Here is a 19,537-nt window from a genome sequence, read left to right as displayed (position 1 = left end):
TAAAAAAGTATGAGGTGCTGTAAAAACTATTGGATCTGTAGAAAATACAGTACACTCTAGGTGGTTGAGTAACTTTTAATGCTTATTGTTTACTTATTCTTAGATTACCCTTTTCCCATATCCTACAGAGAATATGAAATTGTAGGGTCAGTGCACATTACAACTCAGTCTGCATGCTTTTACAACAAAAAAGGAATGTTAGACAGAAATAAAGATATGAGAGTAATTAAACATTATGTAAAATATTGTTTCAAAATAATCACATTACTGAATCAAAAGTTAAATGTTTGAATGAGATTGAATGAGGGATACATTTAAACTGGTCGTTGTAACATTTGTTGTAGAGCTGTCAGCAGAGCAGCCAAGAACAGGAAAGGTGAGGGTTTCATAAGCTCGACTCCATTAAATATACTTGAAGCTGGAATAAAACAAGAAAAAAAAGGTGTTATGAGATATTTTGTCTTTCTTGTACCTGTTAAAGAAATGCATCAAATGCAAAAGTATGACACCTTGATTATGAATCATAAAGCATATAGTCTGACGCACAAGCATTAAGACTAAAAAATATATCTCTGAGTTAGTGACAGTTTTCTAGCTTGAAGATGTTTATAATGGAACAATTTTTACACCTCAGAAATAAGCGGGAAAACAGGAACAGCATCAATGTTACACATTATCCTTTGCTGTTAGTCATTTCATCTCAAACTCCTCTTTCAAAGTATTATTTTTACCTTGTGTTGTTGAGGTGACTTTAGCACTTGTAGCACTGGTCAATGAAACATTTCCATTGGAGGTAGGCGATGGAGTAATAACTTCAACTCTGCTGCTGACGAGGCCCAGTCCCAGGGTGTCCAGATCCGACTGCAGTTGGCGGTTGATCCAGGTCTGAACGATGGTGTCATTTTCAAACAACTTCAGATTGGGTAGGGTGCTGCCCATGAGAGCTCGCACATCATTTACAGTCAAAGCCTGAGTGTTTAAAAAGAGCAGCATGTGAGGAACACTTGTAGGTTTTTTATTGTTTCAGATAAAATAAATTGTTTTAAATCTCATTTAAAAAAACATTAGAAAGATTCAACAGCTGTAAGGTCACTTATGCAGCTGTGGCCCGATTTAAAAAATAGCTTTATTGACATAAACAACAAGATGATTTAAACATATATATATATATATATATTTCAGTGGTTACTCTTACTTGTATGACATCAAGCTGCAGACTCTTAAATGTGTCAATAGCCATGCTGATGTTCTGTGTTGACAGTCCTTTGATGTCAGCCAGAGGAGCTCCACCTATCAGAGGTGACAACAAACAGTAAATTTCAACGACTCACCAGTGGCTCATATAAAAAAATCTCTATTCAATTTTGTGTATTCCTACCCAGGTAGGCTTTAATTAAAGTGTAAAAGTCGCTGAAGCTGTTGCGGTATGTGCTAAAGGAAGAGTTACTGAGCTCATACAGAATCATCTTCTGCTCAGCTGAACAGGATGAGACATTGAGAAGTTGGGTATTTCTGGAGACAAAGAAGAAGGTTTTGTAGAGTGTTACACATGCACACAATGACTGTCTGCATTTAGTCAAGCTGCTGACACCAACCTGATACTTTCTGTAGAGATAGTCTTTAGTGTATTTGCATCTAGTGAGCACACATAGGCATTAATGACGTTCAATTCGGTGGTTCCCAGGGAGTTGCCGGGTATGCTCAGATACTTGGTGATGATTGCTTTGCTCTTAGCAACGACAAAGGAAGCAGTGAGGTGAGGATATTATTCTTAAGTGTTTCTTTTGAATTGAACTTTTTCAGAGCTTGTCTACTGGTACCTGTTCTGTGGTCCAAGTTCCATCTTCAGGTTTCATGAGTGCTCCCAAGGTGTCAATGGTGCTGATGTTCCACTTCGAGATGTCATCAAGCGATGCAGCACGAGACACTGGACCAAGCATCTGGACATCCTGATCAGGAATTCCTAATGGGAATGCCTGTAAGAAGAAAAGAGTGTTTGTGAACAAAACCAAAAAAATTCAATTTATTACTGTAAGACAAAATCTACATGCAAATGTACAGGACATATATGGACAAGACTGTTATAATCCCACCTCTAAATACCCCCCTTCCAAAAAAACAAAACAAAACACAATAGTTAATATTAATAAGGTAGACAAAATAGTAATTATGGAAATAACTCATAACTGTTAATAATTGCTGTACAACAGAATCAGTTTTAGTTTAAAAAACAAACTAACAAAACAGACCTGAACACAAAAAATGGAAGGTTTAACTTAAGGGTTTGTTGCTAAATGTTTAAAGGAAATCAGATATAATCAGACCATTTTTGTAACTGCCAGTGAACCAGGTATTTTGAACCATTGCCATCTAGCAAACTGCCATATCTTCTCCAGAGAGCTTCTTCCAACCGCATCCATGAATATTTAATGGCTCAGTTCACTACTTTAGTCACTACTTTGGGTCAGTACTGTTAGAAGATGAATAAAACCATTTCACTGTAAAATGCTTAGATAGCGTTGATATTTTGTTGTATTTGCACAGATGGGCATCTTGCATTTGTGCAAGATGCAGCTAAACAGCTTCAAAACACAATTGAGTATTTTCCATGTTTCACATTAACTACAGTCTTCTATTCTCGATGTGCTTCATGTTTGTGTTTGGGAACACAAAGCTGATGTGATTTAACAAAGTTTCGGTTCGGTCTCATGTCTTATCATTATTCTAACACAAGGACACACATTAGGATTGTTCCTGTGGTCTAATTACTGTTAAAATTTTCTGGCACACTGAGGTGCAGACCCGTGAAATTATTTTGTTTTCTAAAATTGATTCTGTGTAACCCTTGTGCTATCCTAGGCACTTTAACATTGGGAGTGGGGTCATCTAGACCCACTAGACCAGAGGTGGGCACTGAGGGCCGCATTCCTGCATGTTTTCCAGCATACCCTGCTCTGGCATGTTCTAATTGGCTGGACACACCTGAACCAGGTAATCAGCCATGAGTAGGGCAAGACTATCTGGAAATCATGCAGACACACCGGCCCTCGAGGCCTGGAATTGCCCACCCCTGCACTAGACAGTGCTCTGAACCTTTTTTCTTCAATGATTTGTGATCTTCACTGGTGTCCATGGATAACATGAAATCTGTCCACCTTTATCCACCTTTGTCATGGTAGGGAGAACACGTCAATGTAAGGGTGGGGTCATCTAAGATAGTACAAGGGTTAACCTTTTGAAATGGTAACATTTTAATTGATTCATGATCAGTTCTTATTAGTTTTATGAGTTTTAAGTTTTTCCAATCTCCATTTGGGTTTTTTTTTATTTAATTTTTATAATTGTGTACTATAATGTTTGTTTGAATCATCCGGACACACTGATAACCAGATGAAAATAATGAAGTTAGGCCGGTTCTTTAACTACCTGGTTGAGCTTGTTTAGGATGACTTTTTGGAAGTTATCATCATCAACTTTCTGGCAGATAGACTCAAGGTTGTCCTTGAGAACCGGAACATCCAGGCAGAGATCAAACTGCGCCAGGTCGTAGCCAAACGGGAAGGACTCGTCACTTAAAATCACCTGTGTGATGTTGCCCACTGTGCAGCCTTTGAAAATAAGAGATCTGATTAGAGCACGTTCTAAAGCAGCATTTCAAAAAATGAATCATTTTGCAAACGATGACAAAGATTTTTCTTTTGAAAAAACAAATCTATTTAGTAAAAAACATGCATAAACATTATGACTGATCATGGTAAGTAAACTTGGGGGTATATAATATCTCTGTTGCACAACTGACAATGACCATATCTTCAGCCATCTTGACTGAAGTAAACTGCTAATTGGCTTACCTGCAGCTCGTTTTACCACTATAGTGTTAACCTGGTTGAAAAAGCTCTTCAGTGTAGTTTTCTTTGTCTTTGCTGCCCTTAGAGAGGGCATAAAGCTCTTCAGGAATTGCCTCTTTGTTCCCTGCAAAGGCAGAAACATAGTTGTAGTTAGTAAGTGAATGCAATGATTGTCTTTTCTTTTTGTATAAAGCTCTGCAGTTGCATTTTATTCATTTTATGAATGCATTTTATTTATTTACTCATAGAATCATGATCCATTTACAAACATACTTTTGAGAAATGTCCCCAGAAGTTTTTCGTCAAATACAGAGGGAGGATTCCAAGGTCCACCAGTGTTTGACTGGTCCATGTCGAGGGGATTCTGCAGAGAAGAAACATTTTAAAAAGCCACCTTTCTGAGAAAGACTATAAAACCTGGGAGCAAGTAAAATAGCTATGCAAACTATTAATATTGTGTTTTAAAGGATAATTTCTTTTGTTACATTTGTTTGAGTTCAAAGGGATGATATCATTAACATTAGTGAGATGTTTTTAACAACAAACTAAATTATGTGATTCGTACCCATATGATGTGTTCCCTGAAAGCAGGAGAGTCTCCATGGCAGCCACTTGGCTGGCAGAGAAGTCCTTGCACGTTTTCAGTTTTTCCAGAATAACAGGATCAGAGTTCTCTACATATGATCCATCCAGAGTGCACACCATGTTCCCGAGGACCTCCACTGTGTCTTTGCTCAGGCTTCTACTGTTTATACCCTAAACAATAAAGAGTCCATAGAGACATGCATTTAGGAAGGAAAACAACTGATAATAATTCAAATATGATGTGGAATATAAAGTTCAAGTGAATAAGTTTGCAATATGATGACTGCTCATCATAGGTTGTTTTTTTTAAGCCTTCATGAGACACAGATGCATTTTTACATGTTTTGAGGGTCTCTTTTTCATCCACTATTTCCTGTGCCTTTAAAGCAGTGCCATAAATAATCAACTGTGAATGACGCTTACCAAGCAGGTTCTGGCTTCACCGAACAGCTGTGAAGCCTTGTTCAAAACGCTGGAGACCACTGAGAAGTCTGCAGCACCCAGTGCAGACAAATATGACCTGCAGTTGTTTTTCTGGATATTCTGGCTGCTGTAGCAGATCAACAAAAAAAACATCTATAGATCAGCAAATGTTTCACCTCTGTTAGATGGAACAATTGACATTGTCAGCAACGAGTTGGGCTAAGTCTTTACCTGAAGTAAACCAGCATGTCTGCTGGATAGTCAGTGAAGTTTTGAGAGAGGCTTCCACCCAACAAGTTGTACATGCAAGTCAGCTGCCGTTGACAAGGTGATAACACAGAATGTTAGGCAAGTTAATGTTGCGACTGAAAAATCTTGTGACACCATCGTGATGCATTACCATCACAAGCATGACAGAGTTCAGAGTTCAGTTATGTTACCTGTGATTCTGTCAGTAAAACCTTTGCTCTTTTATTTCTTGGCCTGCAGGCCTGAATCAACTGTTTTATCTTGGACATTTTCATCTTCTGGACAACCGTGCAGGTGAAGCCTTGCAGCACATATGGAGACAGCCTGTATGGGAAGGAACAGTAAGAAGTTAGATGACCACAAAAGAGTCAGTGTTCCCAGTTTTATTTTATAAATATATTTTTTAAAAAGAGATGAGGGACTTTTTTTCACTTACTGCTCAATGTCAAAGGTTGTTTCAGCTAGACTTGAAAAGAACATGGAAGACTGAAAGAACAAGAAATGACTGTTATCAACTAACTCTTATGAAAAAGATTTTTACACAAATTGTGATGTGTAATATCTTTTAGTCACCTGATAGTTTAAACACTAATATTTAAATGTTTAGTTTTTATAAAGTTGGAACCAGTAACTGACCTGATCTGGTGTCCATGTTTTTTTGTTGAGCACATTTATATCTGCAGTCCCCTGAGGAAACACCAGCATGGCAGGTGGGATTGCTGTTGCTAAGGCATCAGGAACATTTACCACCATCATGGCTGGACTTGAGTTCAGAGAAATGATCTGAAACGACAAATAATGAACCCTTTACCTGCTGAATCTGGATGCTGACACCTGGTTTTTACTGAGGTGTATTAAACATTCATACGTTGTTGCAAACAACAGAGAAGTAATAGCGGAATTGTATGGAGTTGTATGCACCTTTTGAACGACTATTTCCTGGATAACCGTTGGAGCCGTCAACAAGTTGGAGATAAAGTTTGTGTTGGCAGATGCTTGCAGAAGCTCTGTTGCTGGGATTTTTCCTATGGTCTTTGAAGGAACTCCACTAACAAGCGTGCCGAGGGACAGCAGGGAGGCTGCACTGTTGATCTGTGAATTATTTTCACATTCATTTAAACATTGATTGTTAAAAATGAAAATTATCTTTAGTTCACTTGCATAGGTGATCATAGCACTTTTACATGGACAACATGAGTATTAGTGATATTATGCAGACTTATTAAGGAATTTACCTGGAAACCTGATGTGGTGATGCTTTGAATGATGGTGGTGACCTGGCTCTGGCTCCAGGTAGTGACTGTGCCCAGGGTGGACAAAGAGGAAACCAACACAGAAGAAGACACTGATGTGATCTGACTGATGCTCAGGCCTGAAGAGGCGCTGCCGAGATCCACCAGCGTCTGCTGAGTCACTGTTTTGATGTTTGATGCCAGAGCAGCTGATATCTATGTGACACAATTCAATAGACATTTTTATCTAATTGTTTTTTCACAATTCTGGTAATATATCCTCGATTTTATAACCAACAATACAAAAAAATCTGTTTTAACATGTTCCCAAGTAACAATCTAAATCATTTGGGCTCAGCTGAAAATCAAATGTTAATCTTACTTCAATCTATCAACAGCAAGAACAGGAAATACTAATTTTGTATAAGGCTTAGTTACCTCAGGGTCATCGGTTCCATTACAGAGTTTCTGACGTCTGCCCAAAACACTCAGTGCATCAGCTTCACTTATTGAAGAGTAAGCCAGAACTGGGATGTTAGAAGAGCACAAGAAAGAGCCTGGAAGACTGAAACAGAGACATAAAATTCAGCCTTTCTAAAAATCAAAGAAGATGGGCTGTAGTTGAGAGTAATCCAAAGTTACCTATGTAAAACAGCAATGGAACATTGTGTTAACCAAATAAATACTCACTTAATAGGGTTGAAGGTAGGGTTGAACTGAAAAAGTTGTGTAATGTAGTAATTGGACACAGTTTGTAAAACTGTCGAGCTGCTGAAGAGCTCCAAATTGATGGTGTTTGTCAAGAATATCTGGATCTTAAAAAAAAAAGTACAGACAGATATTTACAATTGGTTGCATTCTAAAGGGTATAGAAATAAAAATGAAATGAAAGCATGTAAACAAACAAATGCACAAGTACAACATACCTGAGTGGCAGAAACAAAGGATGTGAGGTCACCCAGAGTGAGAAATTTCACAAAGTTGCCAATGGAATTGGCAAACCAGGCGGTGGAGTTTAAGTAGGGGTCACTGGCATTGTAACATCTGGGCTCAGGCCCTTTTAATAAGGAAACAAAGAAGACCAAATTGAAGATATTATTTTTGTATGGCGCTTCTTGGAGAAAGAAAGTAGATCCCTTTTTATTAAAAAATTATAAATAAAAAAGTTTTGCTGTATGAATAAAACTGACTTCTATAAAACATAACATTGTCTGTAGTTCACACATTTGCTTACCAGCTGTTAAGTAACTTCTTATTGTGTCGTAAACATCTGCTTCTCCAAAATTAGAGGTATTGTATGTGAAGTTATTTCCCATGTAATACACCCTGTTACAAAAAAAACAATGGAAGATGAGCTACATGCAACACATACAGTTAACTCTGCTGTGCTGTGACACGAGACGTACAGTTTCTGGAATGCATAGCACGAGGCATTCTTCACTTCGGTGAAACTAATCAGATTCTTGCTGAGGAATTTCAGATAGTTCTTTAACCCTTTTTCAAACCACACGTCAACTTCAATTTTTTGGGTGATTTTCAGGGCTGTAGGCCAGACACAAGGGAGGATCTGTTTCTTCACATCATCTGGAACATCCTCCTACATAAAAAAAAGTCCATGACTTCAGGAAATGTGTTTAAAAGTATTGCAGTAAAAAAAAAAAAACAGATTATCAGTAAATGAGAAGTCTAACATACAGTTTCCAGGAAAGCAAGAGTGTTGTTGTAATTGTTAAAGATGTCACATAAACTTGACTGGACATTGATCACATTGGGTTGGCTGAGGAAATTGCCCAAATCTGCTGGACTGATGGTATTTAGGAGCTGAAAGATGAACAAATAAACAGTATTTAGACTGACTAAAATGATCCAGTGATACATCTAATCAAACTTGCACTCAGGTTTGTATTTTTTCCTCACCTCTGACTTGGGTGTTGTTGATAAAAGAGATACGAATGTAGACACATTTGGAAATCCAAAGCCCAGAAAACTACTTTTCAAATAAGTATAAAAGCTCCCACTCTTGTAACATTTCAGTGCTGTTGGGCCTGTTTTACAAAGAACATTATTTGCAAATGTATTTTGTGGGGAAATGGTTTGACTTTTACTCGTGTTGTAAAAAAATGCAAGAGTCATAACTGCAATTTTTCAGTGACTTTTACCTTGAAGGGAGATTACAATGTTATTGTAAATTTCCTCTTCTGTGTTGTTGCTGAATGTCAACCGCAGTGTGTCAAGAAGATTAACTCTGATGTAGGAGTAATCAAAATAAATAAATAAAACACACACAGACACACAAGTGTAACTTATACAATCAATCAAGGAGTGGGGTTCTTGGGATACATCAAACATGCCTTGTTTTTTAACTCTATGAAAATATTAAGTTGCATTATGAAATACTTACATCTCTTTGCTGCTGTTACAGTTTCTGTGTATCCCAATTTGGAATAAGGGGGTGACCAGGCTTGGGGAGAGGTTAACAAACAAAGGCCTCAATCTCACTGTAAGCCAGTGCAGGAAGTCCTCATCAGTAACAGCGGAGGAAGAAAGATTTCCTCTGGCAAAAACTGCCAGGATGAAGGCTGATTTCACCTCAGTGGAGTAGTTGGCTGATTGTGCCTAAAAAAATAGATGTGAATGTCAGTAAACATTATAAAGTAAACAGTAACATAGGAACAGCTAAGATACTGCACAGTACCCTCAAGCTCCCAGGCTTCTGGTAGAGGACCCTTGGGTGAGAAACCACCAGTGGAGGGTGAAATGGGTGTATTTTTATTTGTATTTTTTTATGTACACACATATTGCTGGATAGCTAGTTGGTAAGGTAACTTAAAACGGGGGTTCAATTCCCAGGGGCGGAATGAACTATTAATGGCGCAATTACCATAACAATGGGGAGCTGTTGACATAATCCGGTGAGGGCCCTTGGGTAACGCTACTGCCTACCTCATAACCCATGTTTCAAAAGCCACAGTCAAGGCTAACTGCCAAGCAACTAGTAGCTCAATGTTCAAACATCCACAAATAGAAACCAAACTACCGCCCTGGTCTTAGGAACACAGCCTCAATAACTACAGATACGCTGAGCGAGGCATCAACTGACCTGAATAAGGCAAGGGAAGCTTATTTGTATTGCACAATTCGTACTGAAAGTAATTCAAAGTGCTTCACAAAACAGGAAAAATGCATTAAAATCACAACACCTTAAAGTGCAAAGATTATAAACAGACATAATCGTTATAAAATTTACTTTAAAGAAAGGAAAGAGAAAAGAAAATGAAAAGAGTTGCGATAAGGACCCTTCAGTTATACACATGGATAAACAGGAATGTTTTGAGTCTGGATTTGAACCTTAACACAGTAGAGGCCTGTCTCACAACCTCAGGGAGACTGTTCCAGCTTGTAGCTGCATAAAATTCAAACGCTGATTCCTCTTGTTTAGTCCAGACTCTGTGCACCCGCAGGAGGCCCGTCTTTTAGGCCTTTAAAGTCTGAGATGGTTCATATGACGCTAACATGTCAAAGACGCACTTTGGTGCAAGGCCGAGAAGAGACTTGTAAACAAGAAGAACTGCTTTAAAGGCTATTCTTTGAGCTACAGGAAGCCAGTGCAGAGACCTGAGCACAAGACTGATGTGATGGTAGCTCCTGGTTCTAGTCAGGACTCTAGCAGCAGCATTCTAGGCATGCTTAAGCTGTTTTACAGCTTGTTTGGGGAGGCCAGTGAGCAGGCTGTTATAGTAATTAAACCTACTGGAGTCAAATGCATGAATAAGTATATATATATGTATATGCATATATATATATATATATATATATATATATATATATATATATATATATATATATATATATATGCAAAATACTATTAGTAAATGTTTGTTAGTTATGTTTAGTAGTTACACGTATATTTAAACATTATTGTTTATGTACTGATGATTAAAAACTACACAGTGAGAGTACACAAAGATACTTTTGTATTAACAGATGAAGCGTTTTAGTACAAAGACAGAAAGCAGCAACCATCGTATGTCATGCTCTGTTGTAAACCGTGCAATGGGGGGGAGCATGGCATTTCAAAGGTGTTCAAAAAACAGCTTCCCTAATGAGCTCGTATTTATCGGGCGAGAACTGCAGAGGCGATAGCAGGAGGACACAAGCGGGGCGGCTTCAATAAACTCTCCGGTTGTCCGCAGTGGTCTTCTGCCGCGGATTTGACGTGCCGTGGGACAGACACAGACTTTCTGATGACAGAATTTGCGCTCAGTGAATTTAAACACGCATGTGGAGTGACATATGTTTCAGAAGATGTCCGATTGTCCATTCTACGTGTCAATCAAGTCCTGTACTTATCGGTGAGGATTTTGATTGGCTGGTGGATTTTTAAGAAGTACTTTTTAAAAAAAAAATATTTTCTGGCCCGCGATCTACCCTCTTGTCCTTGAAGATCGACCGGTCAATAGCGATCGACTTAATGAGCACCCCTGCTATAGGATTTCCAGATCCAGACTGATAGGATGGTAATGGCTAACCAACCAGACATTGTAGTGGTGGATAAAGAACAGAAGAAAGCCATTATGGTGGATGTGGCAGTACCAAGTGACGGAAACAACAGAAAAAAGGAACATGAGAAACGGGAGAAACACCAGGGATTCAGAAAAGAACTGGAGGAAGTATCGAAAGTGAAGGTGACAGTGGTGCCAGTGGTATTTGGAGCACTCGGGAGAGTAACTCCCAAGGTGGAGGAGTGGCTACAACAGATACCTGGAAAGAACTTAGACATTTCAGTCAGAAAAGCACAGTACTAGGAACAGCTAAGATACTGCGCAGGACCTTCAAGCTCCCAGACCTCTGGTAGAGGACCCGAACTTGGGTGAGAAACCACCCATGGAGGGTGGCCAAAAGTCTGTTCATAACATTAAGCAAAATTTTGTTTTATGGGTTAGCCAGTTAAAGGTTACGGGTTAGTTTTATTTATTTTTTAACCAAAACAAACGTTTTTAGTCACTGTAATTTATCACTGGCTCTGGTACTATAATATTTAGTTTGGAAGATAAATATTAACTAAACATGTAGTGTTTAGTTTACAAACTAAGCATTTCGTTTGCAAACTAAATATAGAATCATATAAAACAATGAACTTTAAATTAAATGTAGCAAATGTAAAATTTATAAAAATATATGAAAAAAGGTGAAAATCTGCATTATAAAAAATGAAACCTGTTTTTTATCCCAAAACATGCTAAATAACCAAAAAATATTGCTGTTTATATTTGATTGTGTCGCATTACAAACGGCACCTAATAGGATTTTTTTTTCACATGTACATACTAAAATTAAAACTGCATGTATGTGTTATAGCTAATATTAAAACTTATATGTTAGGAGGAATGTCAAAATTACATTTATTGAAAATACAAAAAGCTAAAGATTTAACAATACAATTTCCTAGATGATTTTGTTTTAGTTTAAACAATATCACCACAAACCAACAATATTAAATAAATATTCAATAATTTCAAATTAAATCACTTTTGTATCTGTGCTTCGAAAACACAACAACAAATAAGCATAGATTTTCCTATATAACAGCTAATTTTAAATGTTTTCTGAGATGGCTTACTTAAAAAAACAATACTCTTGTAAAATATTCTCACCTCAATGGCTGGAGACACTGCATCAAAGAAGGCACCAAACTCAGCAGGATTAATAGCTGTCATGACTTTTGCCACATCTTCCTGGCTTGTTAGTTGTGAGGGGATTGCTGCAAGTTGGCTTAATTGACCAACAGTGAGAAGATTTGCAACGTCGACCTTAAAGTAAAATATATTAATTAGCAAAGTGAACATTGACGGAGTAAGCTAATCGTCAATATAAATGTATTCTTTGAGTTGCAACTAGCTTCACGTTTTAAAAAGGAAATGCTTTTAACAAAAACAAAAGCTAACGATTTGCTGAAATTACAAAAACATTATTTTACCAGCAAAAATGATGTGGTTTTAATTTAGTCATAAGACTATGTAGGTTTGTGTACATGTATGATTTCACTGAAAGATTTAAGCGCTTCACTCACTCCTCTGAAGTTGTTTTTCAAAGACAAAAAGTCCTGGAAGGAGGCTTCAGAGAGGAACTGTCCAAAGTTAACCTCTAGCCACAGGCTGTCATCCATTCCAGACTGAACGCATGATAGACCTAAAATTAAAGTTAATTTATTTTTAGACCGAGTGCATTGTTCCTCATATACGCTGGCATTTGCGCAACAAAAATTAATCTTACCTGATAAAGTCTGTCCTCTAAGATAGTGTAACTCAAACTTGAAAACCTCTTGGCTTTGACTAACAGAAAGCTGAGGCAAGACGCTTCCAAAACCTTTTATACTAAGGGAAAAAAGAATGAATGTTTAACAAAGTCCAAAAAAACTGGTTTATACTTTTGTCTAGAATATGTTAAAAGGAGAAAATTTAATTAGAACTCACATCTGCTGGTAGGAGTTACAGGTGATGTTTAACGGAATAATTTCAAAGGTACTATTTTTAGCTCCTGGCAGGAAAGGTGTCAGATACACCTGGAACCACAGCTTGAAGCCCTCAGCATTTAGAACAGATAGTTGTGGGCCTAAAGCAGTCAACGTTAGATTTAAAATGGCGTCACGCCCTCGAGGGGTAATAGTGCTTAGAGTCTGTTGAGAACGAAGAAATAGAAAGTTGTAAGCGTCACATAATTCTGGCTAAAAAATATCAAAGCAAAAGAAAAAACTTTTACCTCTGCTGAGCTATTGACAAATTTCTCAAAGAAAGACTCAAGGTCATTTATAGAAGATGAGTTGGTGAGTTTTGTGAATACAAGTATAACCAGTGTTTCATTGGACAGATTCTGTGATTGGAGAAGAAAAGCGGCTTTCTGTGCTGGGGAAAGAAAGTCTACTACAGTGACCTAAAAGAGAAATGAAAAACAACAATGAACTAAAACAACTTTTACTTACTATATAAATAATTTTGATAAGCATTAAAATAGTCCAAACAAAAAATATTAAATATATCAATTCAAAACAAACCAGAGAAAGGTTAAGGGCTTCAAGGTCTGAATAAGTTGTATAGACTGAAAAGGGACCCAAGTTTGTTTCAATAAACTGTGCATCACTCTGAATTCCAAGTCTGCAAGCTGCACAAAAAAGTCAGGGAATTTAAAAAAGCACATGATAAAGAAAAAGGTGAATATAAAAAGGCTGACATGTACATGATTAAAAACAAAAGTATAATCACTCTTGAAAAATGCAAACTTACCTGGTGTGTTGATGTCACTGGCGAAACGTTTTAGGTAGTCCAGAAGAACATTTGCAAGCCCTTGTGATCTATCCTTGGGTACGGAAGAGTACACCATGGCCATGCCACTCACACTGTAAAGATTGTAGCAAAACAATCGAATATTATTATTAGCTCACAGATACATGGAAGTTGGCTCATTAGGTATCGACTGCAACCAAAGGTTAACTTACACTACATGATAGTTTGTGCAATTGGTTGTTTGGATTGTTAGCTGGAGCATCTCTGGAGTGAAACTTGCCAGGACATATACAAGTCTGATATGGAACCAAATGTAAAAGTCCTCTGTGTTGAAATGTTTCAGTTGGGGGCCGATGATCCCGAAGGTCCTGTTCATGAGGAGGTCTCTGACAACAGGCTGGAATACGGGCACCTGTCAAATTAGGAGACGCAAGGAGTCACACACACACACCAAAGTGTCTGTGCTGCAGGTTTGCTATAAAGCATATGTGAGAGCTTCAGATAGTGATGACTGAGTTACTGCAAAAGAATTCACAACCATTCATTGAAGCTCTTGGGGTCAATGAGAATCCCTTGAATGTCAGGACTTGTGTCTGATGGTAATTCCTATTTTGTGCATTTGAAAGCCCGGTTTACCTGTCCACTCGCACTCAGCTGTGCAAAGAACTGGTCCACATTTTTCAGAGCATTGCCTTGCTCAAGTTGATTGAAGACTTGATCGATTAGGACTGTGTCATTTGAGGAGCTTGTGCTCACAATTAACTGTGCCATCTGCGAAGGAGCAAGCTGTGACAGAATCTGAACCTGTAAAGACAAAATCAAAAGTATTAGACCAAGCACCTGTGAAAAAGTAACAAAAAGAAAAAAGAAGCAGATAGGTGCAGAAGGCACTCACGCTGGAGAAGTTTGGATTGAGGGCCAGCAAATCCTTTAGGGTTGCTAAATATGAGAAGTTGCCAAAGTTTGCCACTAGCCAATTTAAGCTTCCATTGACAAAAGAAATGCATCCTGGATCTGCAAAAAACACACAGTTGCCAAGGTGCTGGCTGTAGATCAGAAGCACATGCTACCAAAAAGTGAGAAAAATTAGCCGGATGAAAAGCTTTTACCTGATGAGTCATTTCTTGACAGGAATGGTTGAATGAAGTGAGTGAAGACCGCCTGCTGTGTGTCACTGTCCATGAAGGCCTTTTGCCTACTGAGTGCTTTAATGCTATCATTTAGAAAGAGAGTGTTCAGTGTCTAACCATGCTCATTTTTTTCAGCGATCTTGTCAAAGCTGACCCATTGGTCAGATACAGTTTGCACTTACACAACTTGGTATGTCGGGCAGCTGAAATTGTCGGCACTGAGGCAGGTAAGGAAGTTTGTCGTTGGAGAGGCCAAGAAGAGATGGATCTTTTTCTGGAACCAGTTGTCGATGAACCCTTCATCCTGCAGTTGTGCCTGGCTGAACGTGGCAATTCTCACCTCCCCCAGAGCCTCCAGAGCATTTGACAAGCCGGGGCTGCTGCCGTCGTTCAGATTCTGGAATGTTGCAAGTATTGTGTCATTACCCTCATTTACACATCTTGGAAACCTGGATTGAGTAGTTTGTGGATAGACTTACCATGCCAGCCAGTACATCAAGAGCCTGCTCCAGATTAGGACTATTTTGGAAGAAAAGTTTCCACACCTCTACGGGGTATGTTTGCTGTTTTTCCAGTGAGCATTTCAAGATTGTGGCCAAGTTGCTTGGTGTGACATTCTTAGCCTAAGAGTGAAAAAGAAGACAAAAGAAAAAAAACAGTCTTTTAGGAAGATTAGAGATTTGTTTTACACTGTAATGTACAACAAATGAGCTGTTTGCGATAGGTTTTGTTTTACTGCCATCGCCAGCTCTAGTTTACTGAACTTACAGAAGAACAGGCATATTCAGCGATGGTAAAATTGCACAGGACTGCAGAGGTGGTGTCCGATTCCAGGGTTTTCTGAAGGCGTGACCTATACAAAGGAGCAACAAAAAGCATGGCCATTGTCACCACAATAGAAAATTGTGGGACAATGCAATCTCTATATAGTAGTAAAATAGAATTCCACCCACTGGTTGATTGCAGCACAGATGAGGTTCTCTGTAAAAAGAGCATTTCAATAGATTAGATTTATCTGCTCAACAAGCTACTGAGCTGTAGGTTTAATGTTCTCTTAGTGAAAGATATTTGGCAAACTTACCATCTACATAGGTCTTTGTGCACTGCAATGAAATAACACATGTTAGTATTGTATGGAGAAGTGGATGACCTCAAATGACAAATCTGGTCTTTTCAGCCTTCAGTTAGTGCTTTTAGGGCCTTAGAGATGAACTTACCGTAAAGGAATCAGGTACCGAGCAACCTGTTGAGGAGGACATGAAAGTTAGTCAGAGACTCAAAAGGTTTGGTCACTGAGGTGGGGGTAGGTTTATTTTGGGGGGAAAAACGTCTCAGCAGAGCTTCTGTGGCACGTACGTGGGAATGTGTCTTGGATCAATTGTATGCTTGCTCTTGCGCCCATCGAAACGTCCAATGGCAGGAATGTCAAACTTTGCTGCAGACCAGTAAGTCTGAAGAGAAAAAGAAAGGGATTTATGATTTTTAATGGAAACAGTCTTTCAGAAAAGAGCAGGCATTTCTTCTTTCTTTGACAACTGGCTCTTACATAGCTGCATAGGATGCACAGCTGATGTTTATGGGGATCACCAACAAGCTGTCTGGTTGGAAGCTGGCTATAACGGGAGACAAATACTGCTGGAACCACAGCTCAAAGTCTTTAGGCTCAAAGGTCTGGAATTCCGGAGCAAGAGCTGTCAATGTCAGGTTCAAGATTGTGTCTCGCACAGCTGCATTTTTGATGAAGGTCATGTTCGTCTGGGGAAAACAAAGAAAAACAGAAATTTCTTTTTCAAAAAAATCTCGTAAAAGACATGGAAAACAAGTTGAGATAGGGGCGCATGTGTAATAAGCATTGTTTGTAGGGCAGGTAGAAGTGGTTGAAATGCAAGCGTCTAAACAAGAGTCATTTGGAGACTAATCCCTGCCTTCGCAATGGTATTTGAGCTTGGGATGAGGCTGCTCTGTCAATTTTGTTTTTGCAGGTCTATAAAAAGTCTGAGAGAAACATTTACCTGTTTGTTGATCTGTGCAAAAGCCTGGAAAAACTGAGTGAGCTTCCCCACATCACCGGACTGCGTCAAGTTTGTGAGCAGGCCTTTTACGAGGGTCACGTTCTCCAAAGCTCCACTGCTTGGGTCCAGTATGAGTTGTGCTTTCTCTTGAGGTGAGAGGACACTCACAATTGCCTCCTGGGGATGCAAACCAAGCGCCTGAATGAATATCTCATCTTTTAGCTTCTCTACATCTATTGGCTTGAGTAGTTGGCATTTATGAACCAAGTTCAAATTAGATTGGATTTGCAATGACAGACTTACCTGGGAGAGGTTGAAGACTTTCAGATCTTGGTATGATATGAACTGATTAAATGGACCCAAGTTTATTTGAATCCATTCTGCATCAGTCTGAATTCCCTGCCTGCAAGCTGAGGACATGTTCGGAGATGTTAGAATTTGCACACATTTCTAAGCTTTGTTATGCTATTGCTACTGGAAGAACAGGTTGAAGCTTGATGTCAGTCCAATGACTACCTTTTTTTTCTATGCATTTTGAAAGGGATGGCACAGGACCACTCTTGTAGCATGTCAACTTACCTGGTGTGTTGATGTCACTGGCGAAACGTTTTAGGTAGTCCAGAAGAACATTTGCAAGCCCTTGTAGTGTGTCCTCGGGTACAGAAGAGTACACCATGGCCATGCCACTCACACTGTAAAGATCGTAGCGAAACAATCGTATACTATTATTAGCTCACAGATACATGGAATTTGGATCCATTAGGTATCGACTGCAACCAAAGGTTAACTTACACTACATGATAGTTTGTGCAATTGGTTGTTTGGATTGTTAGCTGGAGCATCTCTGGAGTGAAACTTGCCAGGACATATACAAGTCTGATATGGAACCAAATGTAAAAGTCCTCTGTGTTGAAATGTTTCAGTTGGGGGCCGATGATCCCGAAGGTCCTGTTCATGAGGAGGTCTCTGACAACAGGCTGGAATACGGGCACCTGTCAAATTAGGAGACGCAAGGAGTCACACACACACCAAAGTGTCTGTGCTGCAGGTTTGCTATAAAGCATATGTGAGAGCTTCAGATACTGATGACTGAGTTACTGCAAAAGAATTCACAACCATTCATTGAAGCTCTTGGGGTCAATGAGAATCCCTTGAATGTCAGGACTTGTGTCTGATGGTAATTCCTATTTTGTGCATTTGAAAGCCCGGTTTACCTGTCCACTCGCACTCAGCTGTGCAAAGAACTGGTCCACATTTTTCAGAGCATTGCCTTGCTCAAGTTGATTGAAGACTTGATCGATTAGGACTGTGTCATTTGAGGAGCTTGTGCTCACAATTAACTGTGCCATCTGCGAAGGAGCAAGCTGTGACAGAATCTGAACCTGTAAAGACAAAATCAAAAGTATTAGACCAAGCACCTGTGAAAAAGTAACAAAAAGAAAAAAGAAGCAGATAGGTGCAGAAGGCACTCACGCTGGAGAAGTTTGGATTGAGGGCCAGCAAATCCTTTAGGGTTGCTAAATATGAGAAGTTGCCAAAGTTTGCCACTAGCCAATTTAAGCTTCCATTGACAAAAGAAATGCATCCTGGATCTGCAAAAAACACACAGTTGCCAAGGTGCTGGCTGTAGATCAGAAGCACATGCTACCAAAAAGTGAGAAAAATTAGCCGGATGAAAAGCTTTTACCTGATGAGTCATTTCTTGACAGGAATGGTTGAATGAAGTGAGTGAAGACCGCCTGCTGTGTGTCACTGTCCATGAAGGCCTTTTGCCTACTGAGTGCTTTAATGCTATCATTTAGAAAGAGAGTGTTCAGTGTCTAACCATGCTCATTTTTTTCAGCGATCTTGTCAAAGCTGACCCATTGGTCAGATACAGTTTGCACTTACACAACTTGGTATGTCGGGCAGCTGAAATTGTCGGCACTGAGGCAGGTAAGGAAGTTTGTCGTTGGAGAGGCCAAGAAGAGATGGATCTTTTTCTGGAACCAGTTGTCGATGAACCCTTCATCCTGCAGTTGTGCCTGGCTGAACGTGGCAATTCTCACCTCCCCCAGAGCCTCCAGAGCATTTGACAAGCCGGGGCTGCTGCCGTCGTTCAGATTCTGGAATGTTGCAAGTATTGTGTCATTACCCTCATTTACACATCTTGGAAACCTGGATTGAGTAGTTTGTGGATAGACTTACCATGCCAGCCAGTACATCAAGAGCCTGCTCCAGATTAGGACTATTTTGGAAGAAAAGTTTCCACACCTCTACGGGGTATGTTTGCTGTTTTTCCAGTGAGCATTTCAAGATTGTGGCCAAGTTGCTTGGTGTGACATTCTTAGCCTAAGAGTGAAAAAGAAGACAAAAGAAAAAAAACAGTCTTTTAGGAAGATTAGAGATTTGTTTTACACTGTAATGTACAACAAATGAGCTGTTTGCGATAGGTTTTGTTTTACTGCCATCGCCAGCTCTAGTTTACTGAACTTACAGAAGAACAGGCATATTCAGCGATGGTAAAATTGCACAGGACTGCAGAGGTGGTGTCCGATTCCAGGGTTTTCTGAAGGCGTGACCTATACAAAGGAGCAACAAAAAGCATGGCCATTGTCACCACAATAGAAAATTGTGGGAGAATGCAATCTCTATATAGTAGTAAAATAGAATTCCACCCACTGGTTGATTGCAGCACAGATGAGGTTCTCTGTAAAAAGAGCATTTCAATGGATTAGATTTATCTGCTCAACAAGCTACTGAGCTGTAGGTTTAATGTTCTCTTAGTGAAAGATATTT

At 39.1% G+C, this 19,537-nt stretch overlaps 1 protein-coding gene across 1 annotated transcript; it reads right to left on the bottom strand.

Moving 5' to 3' along the window:
- Nucleotides 1-59: 59 nt before the first annotated feature.
- LOC101163544 (uncharacterized) lies at nucleotides 60-19,372 on the bottom strand. Its single transcript, XM_023951775.2, has 55 exons — nucleotides 19,236-19,372; nucleotides 18,947-19,090; nucleotides 18,650-18,864; nucleotides 18,447-18,550; nucleotides 18,233-18,351; nucleotides 17,974-18,141; nucleotides 17,552-17,751; nucleotides 17,339-17,451; nucleotides 17,063-17,169; nucleotides 16,760-16,936; nucleotides 16,294-16,502; nucleotides 16,104-16,198; nucleotides 15,965-15,990; nucleotides 15,829-15,850; nucleotides 15,701-15,728; nucleotides 15,516-15,600; nucleotides 15,227-15,370; nucleotides 14,930-15,144; nucleotides 14,727-14,830; nucleotides 14,513-14,631; nucleotides 14,254-14,421; nucleotides 13,830-14,029; nucleotides 13,618-13,730; nucleotides 13,389-13,495; nucleotides 13,097-13,267; nucleotides 12,811-13,013; nucleotides 12,611-12,711; nucleotides 12,408-12,526; nucleotides 11,992-12,147; nucleotides 8,739-8,953; nucleotides 8,497-8,582; nucleotides 8,255-8,382; nucleotides 8,033-8,158; nucleotides 7,744-7,934; nucleotides 7,572-7,663; nucleotides 7,264-7,394; nucleotides 7,028-7,152; nucleotides 6,776-6,902; nucleotides 6,341-6,553; nucleotides 6,027-6,197; nucleotides 5,742-5,888; nucleotides 5,542-5,591; nucleotides 5,297-5,429; nucleotides 5,088-5,170; nucleotides 4,857-4,983; nucleotides 4,414-4,604; nucleotides 4,122-4,212; nucleotides 3,852-3,972; nucleotides 3,427-3,608; nucleotides 1,821-1,976; nucleotides 1,596-1,729; nucleotides 1,379-1,512; nucleotides 1,196-1,290; nucleotides 732-969; nucleotides 60-418 (listed from the first exon to the last, which is right to left on the bottom strand). Exons 1-55 carry the CDS (start codon nucleotides 19,350-19,352, stop codon nucleotides 315-317), a joined length of 7,440 nt encoding a protein of 2,479 aa, XP_023807543.2. The 5' UTR covers nucleotides 19,353-19,372; the 3' UTR covers nucleotides 60-314.
- Between the last annotated feature and the right edge of the window lie 165 nt (nucleotides 19,373-19,537).

This window comes from Oryzias latipes, chromosome 22 (genome assembly GCF_053564925.1).
Source record: "Oryzias latipes strain Hd-rR chromosome 22, Olatipes_Hd-rR_3.1".
In the NCBI taxonomy this organism is placed as follows: domain Eukaryota; kingdom Metazoa; phylum Chordata; class Actinopteri; order Beloniformes; family Adrianichthyidae; genus Oryzias; species Oryzias latipes.
Note: the sequence above shows the minus strand (reverse complement) of the source record. Positions and strands in the feature narration are given on the sequence as shown.